This window comes from Pipistrellus hanaki (genome assembly GCF_964339955.1).
Source record: "Pipistrellus hanaki genome assembly, chromosome: 12".
Lineage (NCBI taxonomy): Eukaryota > Metazoa > Chordata > Mammalia > Chiroptera > Vespertilionidae > Pipistrellus > Pipistrellus hanaki.
The window spans coordinates 33553022-33565628 of NC_140514.1; the positions used below are offsets into that span (position 1 = coordinate 33553022).

Consider the following 12607-nt stretch of genomic DNA (forward strand, 5'->3'; position numbering starts at 1 on the left):
CTGCAATAAGAACCATAAATATATTATACCCTTTGGCTAAATAAATCTATTCCTAGGAATTTATTCTAGGGAAATAACTGACTAAAAGCAAAAGGGCATCGGTAGAAGATACACAATGCAGTGTTTCTCTAGTACCGAAAATCAAGAAACAATGTGCCCTGGCCGGGTGGATGGTTCAGTTGGAGTATCGTCTCATACTCCAAAAGGTTATGGGTCCAACTCCCAGTCAGGGCACATACCTACGTTGTGGTCTGATCTCTGGTCGGAGTGTGTATGAGAGGAACTGATAGATGCTTCTCTCAGTTCGATGTTTCTTTTTCTCTCTCTCTCCCTTCCTCTCTCTCTAAAATCAATAAAAATGTATCCTTGGGTGACGATTGGAAAAGTAAAAAGAAAGAAACAATTTAATAATCCAATATTAGAGAATTGCTTGATAATTATGATTTGTAAAGATTATAATATTTTATAATACTAAATAAGTTTCAATTATAAACATGATATAGAAATACAAGAAAATGATTATTACATTTTAAGTGCACATTACAGAATACATAATTATATGAATATTATTTATATCTATATAAAAACATACATACATGGAATAAGGCAATGTCAAAATTAAAAACAGTAGTTTGAGGGTTGTGATTAGGCATCTTTCTTAAAATAAAAATTTTAAATATTGTTCTATTGTCTTTTTATCATCTTTCTGTCCATATAGATTCTTCAGTTTCTTTAAAGTAGAGGAAACTTCTTAAGGGAAAGCCATGTATCATCCCTAATCTCACTGATCACATGCAAATTTTCCCGTGTAGGATTTTGCCTAATCAGCCTCATTTCTAAATCATAACGGCATAATATTTCTTTTCACTTTTCTTATTTATATTAACTAAAAATAACATAAATCACTATCCCTTCTCAAGACTCTGAGTCCAGGGCTAATCCAGGCAAATCCAAGAGAGTTGTTCCACACCCACATTCCTTCTTTAATTTTTGGATGGAAGAGTTCTGTAGCCACATGGATTGACTTATGACAAAACCCTTCCTATTTCTAAACAAAATACTTCTCTGTGCTCCAGTGAAAATGCACTCGGATTCTCCCAACAAGCTCATTTTAACTGGGCCATTAGATGACTGCCTGACAAAGGAGACAGAGATCCATGGAAGTGAGAGCTGCAGATGGTTTTCCAGAGAAGTCTTTCGACTGCCAGGTTTTTAGAAATAGTTCGGGAGGAATCGGCAGTTATAAATAGGTTGCAACAAAAATACCTTATCTTAATTTTTCCAGTATTCTGTACTCAACTTCTGGGGGGGTGGGGGGAAAATCTCAAGGGGAAAAAAAAGATAGTTTTCAAAAAGAAAATTTCCAGCGTTTTTCTTCTAGGAATAACCCAAACAATAGTTTGAAATGGGCAAACATAGATATTGTAGGTTATATAGAGTAATATGTAGACACTGGACAACAGTGGTCGAGGAAAAGAATGAGTTTCCTTTCCCCTGATCCAGCCGCTACCCCTCCCATTTCCCATTCTCTCCGGGCCACGCCACCACCATTGTTCATTGTTCAACTATTGTGTACTGTTCCCTCACTCCTTCACATAGCCTCCTTTCTTCAGCAGACATGTGTCTATGAAAACACATCCGCTTCCAGTCCTCTCTCCTCAGCGGACGGTCACATTCAGCTTCCTAAAAGATAGCTCTATCCAGGCCATCCTCCTCTTCAACACCCGCACTGACTTGCCAAAGTTCCTAGCATGGGCTGCAATTCTCCCCAGTTGGTCCATCTGTTGTTCCTATAATTGCCCTGGGCTTCCACCGTTCTGAAATGCCTTTCCTCTTTTGCTCATTGTCCAAAGCTCTACCCATCCTTTACTATTAAGTCCACATTGCACTTCCTCCCAAAAGCCTTCCCTGCTGGCACTAATGAGAAACTTTGTTCTTCCTCTGAACTGTCATCCTAATTTATGCCCCTATGATGTCTTGAAAATTTTGTAATTATTTGAGAATAAAGCTTATTTCTCCATCTTAAAAGCATTGACAATAACATCTCTTCTACACTTCTCACCTTGAGGAACTATTGAATCAATTAAGGACCAAGCTTTGGTGAACTTAAGACTGCATATGGTCTGCGAACTGAAAGGTCTCAGGTTCGATTCCAGCTGAATGTGACGGCTGGAGGCAGCCAATCAATGATTTTTCTCTCTCATCATTAATGTTTCTCTCCCTCTCCCTTCTTCTCTGAAATCAACTTAAAAAAAAAAAAAAAAAAAAAAAAAGACTATATATGCACATGTGTGTGTGCCTGTGCATGCATATAAAAAGTCCCCACTTGTTTAGAAGTTGGAATGGGCAGGCTTCTAGGCTAGCCTTCACAAGTATACTTAGCCCTATACAGCTGGATCTCACCAACTCAAAGATCTGGATTTGAGAGACTAGGGCAAGGCCCAAGCATGGGAATTTTTTTTTTTTTTTTTTTAAGTTCTGCAGGTGACTGAATGCACAGCCAGAGAGCAGATACGGTATTAATGATGCCGGCCTGTGTTTGGGGTCCTAGCAACAACCCATATATAGTTCAACAGGGAAGAGAAAGAGGAAAAAGAATTCTCCACCTTTTCTGGGGAAAGAATATAGCCAGTCCTACTTTTTAGTCTTTCTCTCATTTCCTGGGAACCTTATGATGTTCTAAATCTCCTGAGTTTCTCACTGTGACCTGCCCATTTCCCTAATACTTCCCTGCTAAAAGTTCACTACTGTCCTAACCCTCTCAAAATGTTAGCTTCTCCAGGGAGTAGTTCAATTAGATATTTGGGGTTCCAAACACTACCATAGAAATAATTTATGCTGTAGGGGGGAATCATGAATGAACCTTTTAGTTGCCTGCATATGTGGTAAGAGCTATCGTCTACTGAGAACTTACTATATCCTAGGCATGGGATCATGTACACTATATGTCTACAGGTCAAGTTAATCCTTGAGTGACCCTGGGAGGTAGGTACAATTATTCTCATTCACAAAAGAGAAAATAGACTTGACCTGCCCCAAGGTTAGACAGCTAGGAAGTGGCAACACCTAATACCAAGTCTGAAGTGTCCGATTCCAAACTCATGTTCTTATCCTCCTTGCTATGTGTTAAAGGAGACTTGCTATCCTGCACTTGTTACTCTGCTCCATGGCCCTTGGCAAGGATAAATAATAAAAAGAGCTCTGGCAGTGGACAGGAGGACAGGAAACTGCCAGTACGACCAGATGGGCCCTATGGCTGGAGTCTACTCCCCTGGTCCTTCCTCCACTCTGACCCTCAGATTCTCTATGAGCACTGACAATGCCTTCATGGCAGCAGCATCGGGCCTGGTTAGAAGGGGAAAACTGGGGCAAGAGGAGTGTGGATGGGAGAGTTGGAAGAAGTCGACCTCGGCGAACGTACCTCAATCAGATTGAGAACTTTTTGTGTGTAGGGGTTGCTTATAATTAGACTGCTCTATTTTAAATGCATCAGGAGAAATGTAATTAGTACACTCATTTCTTAGATCTCTGTTACATTTCACTTGTAAAAAGACTTGGATTGAGACCTAAATCTTAGAAATAATATCCTGGTAGGAACTAATGAGAAAAATATTTACGGAACTGGACCCTGGTTGTGAAACACAGGGCTTATAACATCCAAAAGTGTTTTTCTTTATTCAGGGACACTAACATTTAACAAAGGTAAATGTCACTTTAAAAAAAAAAAAAAAGAAAAGAAAAACAATTAGCCTAGACCAGTGGTCGGCAAACTCATTAGTCAACAGAGCCAACTATCAACAGTACAACGATTGAAATTTCTTTTGAGAGCCAAATTTTTTGAACTTAAACTATATAGGTAGGTACATTGTTATTAACTTAATGAAGGTACTCCTAAGCTGGCCTTTGCTAAAAAAAAGTTCTCAATCTGATTGAGGTACTTTCGCCAAGGTCAGCTTCTTCCAACTCTCCCATGCACACTCGTCTTATATACTTGTTTCGTCTATCTCCTTCCGTTTATCCTCTCTATATGTCCAAACCATCTCAACATACCTTTCTCAACCCTCGACACTACATCTTCTTTCACTCCACAACGTTCCCTAAAATGAACTTAATAAACTTCACTTAAAGTTTTAAATCTTTAAACTATAGGTACGTTGAATAAAACTTGATATCATACTTAATAACGATATTATTTATTTATCAAATTCCTTGCAATTTACCTTACAATATCCATAAAATTAAATTATGACAATGACTGACAAACACTAATGTGAACAATGGCCTTGCATCTCCTTGGAAAGTTTGGGTAAGTCAGGTTTGTATGTTGTTGTTTTTAATTTTAGGCACGATAACAGGTTCTCATCAATAAGACGACCTCTCACTCTACTCTTGATAAGGTTCATGCTTGAAAATGATTGTTCGCATAAATATGTAGACCCGAATAAGGAAAGAACAGCAAACGCGAGTTTTTTCAGTTGGTCATATGAGTCAGGAATACTGTTCCAGGTGTTAAAAATCAGCACGTCTTCCTTCTCCAGGTCTTTCAGAGCAGACCACTTGTGCTGCGAACTAAGTTCACATTTGTTTTTCTCCAATATTTCCATATCGGCACAAAGACGTTCAAATTTCGAGCTCCACAATTCCTTGTTTTTTAAATCCAGCAATTGCATTTCAAAGCTGCCAATGTCGATATCAAAGGGAGAAAAATTTAATTCTGTTACACTAGCATTAAGGGGTTTTCTAACAAAGGCTATCGTCGCTTTGCTGTCTCTGAATTCCTGAAACCTGTTGAGAAAAGCTTCCCTCATATTTAAAAGTGTTGTTTTGAAATAGCAAATGTCAATATCAGAATTATTTTCTTGGCGATGTTTCAACAGGCTTGGAAAGTGAATCAAAGTTTCTCTTTCAAAATCTTGAGCAAAAAGAGATAATTTGTGTTCGAATGAAGTAACTTCTTCTAACATCGAAAAAATTGTGTTTCCTTTCACCTGTAGTTTATGATTAAGCTGATTTAGATGAGACGTAACGTCTACCATGAAATAAAATTTTTGGATCCACTGATCGTTCATTAGTTCTGGATAGTGAACACCCTTCTCAAGGAGAAATGCTTTAATTTCTGTTAATAAGGAAGCGAAATGTTTCAAAACGTTTCCTCTTGATAACCAACGTACCTTGTTATGCAGCAGCAGATCTGCATACTCACTCTCCATTTCAAATATAAATTCTTCAAATTGTCGATGATTAAGTGCTTTAGCTATAATGGAGCTGATAATGTTAATCACCAATTCCATAACTTTGCAAATTTCTTCTGGAAATGTCTGCACACATAGCGCTTCTTGATGAATGATGCAATGGTAAGTAAGTATCTCATGATTAATTTTTTCTTTCAAAATAGCAACAAACCCGTTTCTTATGTCGGTCATACTATTCCCCCCATCTGTTGAAACTGAGACAATTTTATCTAGCGGAATATGATGCTTTTCAATGCACTCAATTACAGCATTTGCTATATCCTCTCCACGTGTTTGACCTTTGAGTGGCAATAATCCTAAAAGTTCTTCTTTAGGCCCTGTAGGTGAAATAAATCGTACAAAAAGTGAAACAGCGGTATCATTTATATCACAAGACTCGTCAACTGCTATTGATAAAGCTGAAACCAATTTAAGATCTTCGGCTTGCTGGTCGGTTATATTTGAAGACATTTTGAATATTCTATCTTTCACTGTTTTAGCAGACAATGGTAACTCTTTAATTTTTTTTAGAATATCTGCTTTGTTCATAAAATCCCGAAATAGCTCTTCGGATGCATTTATAAAACAACTTTTTATGTATTCACCGTCTGTATATGGTTTTCCTCTCTTAGCAATCTCCTGACTAACCACAAAACTTGCAATATTAACATTGTTGGAAGATTGCTTCTGGTAATTAGATACAGAAATTGGTGTTTCTTGACGCTTCTGAAGTTCCTCAACTGCTTTCTTCCTTGCATCACCGACAGGATATTTAGTACTAAATGACACGTGTTTAGTTGCAAAGTGTCTCTCCACATTTGATTTCTTGTTATGGGCCAATTTTTTCTGACAAATAAGACAGGTCGGAAGGCCATTTAAGTTTTGAGTAAAGGCGAAAGTCTCGGTCCATTCAACTTTAAATTCACGGTTTTCGTCTTCCGTTTTTCTTTTCTTCTTCTGTGTAGCCATGTCAAACAGGGCACCTAAAAAAAAGTTTCATTTTATAATAATAAAGCCACCAACACAAAATAATTACAATTCTTAAATTGATGACAAAAATACCTGTAGGATTTGCAGCTGGTTGGAAAAATACAGGTAACTTTATGCTTCGAGAAGGTACTTTTGTCACCCATCCGTGGTTTGCGGACACAACCAGCACTAACCACTGCACAATGAGACTGCGACTGACTGGCTCACTCACCTCGTGCATGAATCACTCGCGCCTCCCCCCCTTCCTTACTCCCGCTTCCGTGTAGTAACCCGAGGCCCACCTGCGCCTCTTAGCCCTGCCCGTAGCCCGACCGACACCCCCACTTTTTCTAACGCCACTTCTTCAAAATAGACTCGCTCAGGCCGAAAACCGGCTTCTGTGCCTGGGCCACGAAGTTTCAATCGCACTGTACGTGCGCGCCCGCACGTGGGTATTTTGTGGAAGAGCCGCACTCAAGGGGCCAAAGAGCCGCATGTGGCTCACGAACCGCGGTTTGCTGACCACTGGCCTAGACAAACTAGAAAAAGGGCCTTCATTTTAGTTCTGATTGCCACTCTGTTGCCAGAGATTCTTAGCCACTTTTGTGAAGGATTCGTGTGTCCATTTAAATCAGAGCTTATTCTGTGGGCATGCCATTCCAACATCCTCCAGGGTCCACGCAGTCGTGGCCTGATGCACTGCAGCCAAGCCGGGATAATTCTTTTCTCCGAGTGCGTGCATTCTCGTGCACACACAACTCCTGAGTGTCTGAACCTCTGCCAAGGAACAAGAGGACAGTCTGCTGGGAGATTACGTGCATCTGAAAGCTGATCAGTTTTACCTGCAGTCCAGCTCCACCATTTCTCAGTCATCCTGACAGCCAATAAGTGGAAAATAAACACTCCTCTAGCTTATGGCACGTGGGTTCCAGTTGAAGGCTATGATTAGTAGCATCGAATGCGTACCTCAATGAACTCTAACAAACAACACTGAAATGGAATTGAGGCTGCACGATTTGCTCAACGTTCTCAATCCAAGTCTCGGAACATCAGGAAACACAGCCGACGGTGCTGATGTCCACACAGAACAGTGACTGATGTTCCCGACCAAAAGTGGGAGAGATCAGCTTGCAACAAGAGGACCCATGAGGCAAAGACAAAAAAGACTGTCTTGAATTCCTTACAATTAAACCTAGCTTGATAGGAAAAGCAAATTCTAGGAGTCCTGGCTGTGTTACTGAATTAAATACTAATCTTTTCTGTGCCTCAGTTCTCTTATCTATGAAATGGAAGTACTACTATCGGCTGTGCTTAGTTCAGTGTTGTGGAGATAAAAACTAGACAACTAGAGTGAAAAGTGTTCCAAGAGCATGACCAATGGGTAATCCAGTCATGCCAAAACCTTATTATTATTTCTTATTTCATTTACAGTCAGCACACTCTTACAACGATTTAATAACAACAAAGGAAGTTACAAATGGTTTTATTTTCCACTTGTGCTCTTACTCAAGCCACTTTTCATTTTGTTCCCCTTCCAGAAAATAAGAATATGGGAAACAGCTTCTATAGTAAGGTTCCTAAGTCTCAAGTAACTAAGCACTACATAAAGTTTTAAATTAAAAAGTTTCCTTCTCATAATTTTCACTGCCTTAGCCAGGTCACTCACTGACTATGAGGGGGGAAACGAACTAGAAGCACTTAAGTTTCCACCTCAACTGTAACACAATCAAAGGAACCACAGCCCCCAAAGGAGAAAAGGCTGGGCATTTTCAACACTTCTCAACATCCCTTCTACCTCTAAACCAGAAGCTAACAAGGCTAATAGAACTGAGGGAATCACACTTTTTAAATAACAGAGGTATAGAAAAGTATATAAATACAAATGGACAGAGTCATGTATTATAGAACATACTAGAGACCCAGTGCATGAAATTCGTGTGTGTTGGGGGGTAAGAGGGGGTTGTACCTCAGCCCAGCCTGCACCCTCTCCAATCTGAAACCCCTTGAGGCCCGAGCCACCAAGCTGTCAGACACCCCTCTCACAATCCAGGACTCCTGACTCTCACCTGCTTGCCTGCCTGCCTGCCTGACCGATCCCTAACTGCTTCTGCCTTCCAGCCTGATCACCCCTAATCACTCCCCTGCCAGCCTGATCAATGCCTAACTGCTCCCCTGCCATCCCGATTGCCCCTAACTGCCCTCCCCTGCCAGCCTGGTTGCCCCTAACTACCCTCCCCTGCAAACCTGGTCACCCCCAACTGCCCTCCCCTGGGAATCTCTAGATCCATTCAGAGGTTCCACAAAGTTGAAACTATTTTTCATAATAGTTTTAAGATGTGATTTGCCATTTTCACTGTTGAAAAACAGTGAAACATTTGGGTGAGTTCAAGATGACATGATAAAGGAAGAAGCATCAACTTTATTAACAGTCACTGAATTCCTCACTGCCACACTCTGAAGAAAATATGCCAGGTTCATGCTAAAATGTTTTTATTGAAGCAGTAAAAATATTAATTTTATTAAATCTCTTCTTTAGGATGTACAAATTGCCAGTTATAAAAACAGTCTTGGAGATATAAAATACATCATAGAGAATATAGTCAATAATACTACAATAATTATGTGTGGTGTCCGATGGGTACTAGACTTATCAGGGTGATCACTTTGTAAGTTACATCCATGTATAATCCCTATGTTGTATAATCACTGTGTTTACGTTTTTTTAAATCTCTGCTCTTGAGTAGACACCTTTTCAATATTCTGTGTGACAAGAAAGGCAAGTACACATAAAGCACCTCTGCCGCACACCACGGTACAAAGGTTGCCTGGAGAAAGGCACTTGGGCAATTGTTTGCCTTTGAGCTGGATGACCACAGCTGCTTTTTTTCTGAACGAGTGACAGTCAGACAGACTATGGTTATTCATACTTGAGTAGCTGGCAGATAAGTCAGCCAATCACTTCAAGAAAAACAACTGAGGGTTTGGGTGCCAGTGGAAAAATTAGGGCTTTCAAGTGAAAATGAGAATTTTAGAAAACTTGTATATGCCACTCCGTGCTTGACAGCTTCCCAATACTTGAACACTTTTCTGATGAGGTTAGTAGTGAAGTTAAGGAATATGACAGTTTAATATTGTATAATGAAATGAGTAAACCAGTATTTTGCAAATTATCAATGTAAGATATTACAAAATCGTGCGTGAGTAAAAATCTACTCAACATGTAATGTAAACTAAAAGATTTTAATGTAACAAAATAATTAAGTTTATTGATATGATTTCAGATTTCACATTGCCACCCACCTTTAAGAAATTATCATTTGTAGTTTTAGTTGAGTATCAAAGAAAAGTATCTGCAATTATTTGAGAAAGTTATTAAAATACTCCTCCTTCTTTCAACTACATATCGGTGTGAGGTCACATTTTCTTTGTATACTTCAACCAAAAACAACATACCACAACAGATGAACACAAAAGTAGATAGGACTGAGACTCCAGCTATCTTCTGCAAAGGTTGAGATTAAATAGACTCTCAAACTCTAAAATAATGCCACTCTTCCCACTAGTTAGTTATTTTTCATAAAAAATTAACACATAATGCGCTTTCCATAAAAAATATTTTAAAATTTCTATATTTTTAATATGGTAGCTATCTATCGATATGATCCACATAAACAAAAGTTTTTTGAGGTCAATAATTTCTACAAGTTTACAGTGAGATCAAAAGGTTTGAGGAACTGCTTCCCTAAGGTATAAATTAGTAGTGAAACTACTGGATGAAAAGTATGTTGTCTTCAAAAAAAAAAAAAAAAAAGAAAAGTATGTTGTCTTCGGCTTCACTAGATACTGCCAAACTTTTTCCTGCCATAGTTGTACACACTCACACCAATAATTAGTTATATATTCTGAATATAAGTCCTTCGTCTGTTATATGTGTTCTAAATATTTTTCCAATATATTTTAAAATTTATTATTTTTTGGTCCTCACCCGAGAATATGTTTTTATTGGTTTGAGAGAGAGGAAGAGAGCGAGTGAAACCTCAATGTGAGAGAGAAGCACTGGCATTAATCGGTTGCCTCTTGTATTCGCCCAGCCGGGGATCAAACCTGCAACCCAGGTATGTGCCCTGACCAGTGGTCAAACCTGCAACCCTTTCCCAACCTATTTTCTCCAATCTTTTTAATGAATAGAAGTTCATCAAGAGTAGTCAAATGTATCAATCATGTCCTTTATGGTCAGTACTTCTGTGTCTCATTTATGAACTCTCTCCAAATTCCTAACTATATTCTCCAATCCTCCCAAACATTTTATTATTAATGGATAATGATCTCTAGTTGGAGAAATATTATGCTAGACATTAAAAGTAGCAGGTAGTTAAGTTCATGTGTAAATACATATTTGGACATGGAGATCACTTTTCACAGTGAGATCCACAGCACTGCGGGCTATCCGTTATTTAGGATATCTGTGGGCTTCTGTTTGCAGTAAGGAACACAACCACTCTTGTCTGAGTCTTCATATGTCTCATTCAGGAGTCATTCTGTATTGCTATTGAGTTTCTATCCGAATCTCTCGATTCAGCCTAAGAAATAGAAGGTGTGGATTCAGATATTTCAATAGAAGATCAAAAACAAGAGGCCGTACTTCTTCTATGGACTCTTGGATACATAAAGCCATCAACCATCTCTTTACAATGTTACAATGAACAGCTTCCTTAAAAACAACAATGTTTTTAAGAAAGCTGTATTGATGTTTTAAGACAGAACTGAAAGCACTCTGGGAAATTTTCTAGGTCTACAGAACTTCAGTATATATTTCTCAGCAAAAGTTAAGTCCAAATCAGAGTGTAATGTGGCTGAACGCACTAGTTTTCCTTACTTTACTTTATTCACCCCTATATACTCCTCAGTAGGAAAAGCGCTGTCCTATCCACCATGGGAACTAGAAAAGGCATTGCTGCATATTTGTCACTGCATATTTGTCACCAGTATCTTTTCTAGAATGTAAGTTATTTCTTTAGCAAGACTAAATAAATATTCATGCCCAAATACGTATTTACACATGAACTTAACTACCTACTACTTTTAATGTCTAGCATAATATTTCTCCAACTAGAGATCATTATCCATTAATGATCATGAAATCAATCAGGTGAATTATACTTAGTATTCTTAAAATATGAACTACAAAGGAATGTAATCCTATATAATAAAAGGGTAATATGCAAATTGTCTCCTAGACTAGGAGTTCTACCAGAGTTGGAACCAGAGGGTCCCAGGTTCAATTCTGGTCAAGGGCATGTATCTTGGTTGCAGGCACATCCCCAGTAGGGAGTGTGCAGGAGGCAACTGATCAATGTTTCTCTCTCATTGATGTTTCTAACTCTCTATCCCTCTCCCTTCCTCTCTGTAAAAATTTAATAAAATATATATATTTTTTAAAAAGAAAGAAAGAAAGAAAGAAAGAGCACATTGGTCTGAGTCTGGGGAAATGGGACCTTGTCCCTGCATTGACTAGAGTTTCACTTTCCTTATAAAGGGCTTTCCTCTATCTTTAAAAAGTAAAAACTGTATATGAAAACTAAATGATCCTTAAGGTTCACTGTGTGCTGCCATTTTGATTCTAAGTAAGAAATAACAAGGCTCCTATTTTTTATTGGTTTACTAATGTCAACGTCAATCAAGAAGTTGCCCTTTGCGATCTATACGTTCCTGCTGTAAGCAACATGACTGGTCACTAAGCTGGCTCTGCTGACTGCGGCTTTCGGTGCAGCTGTGAAACGAGAGGCACACAAGACCGTAACGCTGGATGCTCCTGGCCCAGTGAAGGGGGCAGGGGTGCAGAAGTCCATAGACAAGGATTCCAGTCTCGGCTCTGCTGCTTACTAGCTGTGTGTCCTGCATCGGACACTCTGAGAATTCTGTGTTCCCATCTATGAAGGGGAAGGGAAATACCGCACATGGCGGCTGCAGCTGTGGGTTTTTAAATAAAATAACAGTCCTGTGAAAGCTTACACCCTGCAAGGCACCAGCCATACAAACCCCGGAGGCATGGCTGTTTGCAACACAAAGCCAAAATGGTGTTGTTCAACAAACTCTGCAGAGTTCAAATAAAAAGCAAACGCTTGAATGAAGGGTGAAAATGAAAATCCTACTTTGTTTTCTGTTCAAATGATACCCACCATGGGACAGACAGTGCGGTAATTGCTTAAGAGTTAAAATCTAAGCCCCGCTCGGCGTTTCCACTGGTCCACCACTGACTTCAGTTATCTGACATCTGTCCTCTGCCCCCACTACGACTTGTTTACAATAACGGACAGTCTCTCCCGGTGATGAGAAACTCCACTGCTGACTGCTGTTACGTGACAAACTGGGACACAGGTTGTTGTTGCTTTAACTTACAGCAGGGC

General features: G+C 39.2%; 1 protein-coding gene across 2 annotated transcripts in view; it reads right to left on the reverse strand.

Moving 5' to 3' along the window:
• Positions 1 to 12607, reverse strand: part of SERTAD2 (SERTA domain containing 2) — a 105618-nt gene that overhangs the window by 71894 nt on the left and 21117 nt on the right. Inside the window, exon 2 of one of the 2 annotated variants that reach the window (XM_084901097.1) lies at positions 438 to 6214. The exons of the other annotated variant lie outside the window; for it this stretch is intronic. Coding sequence (XP_084757223.1) covers positions 4266 to 6200 — 1935 coding nt within the window. The 5' untranslated portion in view covers positions 6201 to 6214 and the 3' untranslated portion in view covers positions 438 to 4265. Of the gene's footprint in view, positions 1 to 437; positions 6215 to 12607 lie in introns of those variants that run through there. 2 annotated transcript variants of the gene reach the window in all.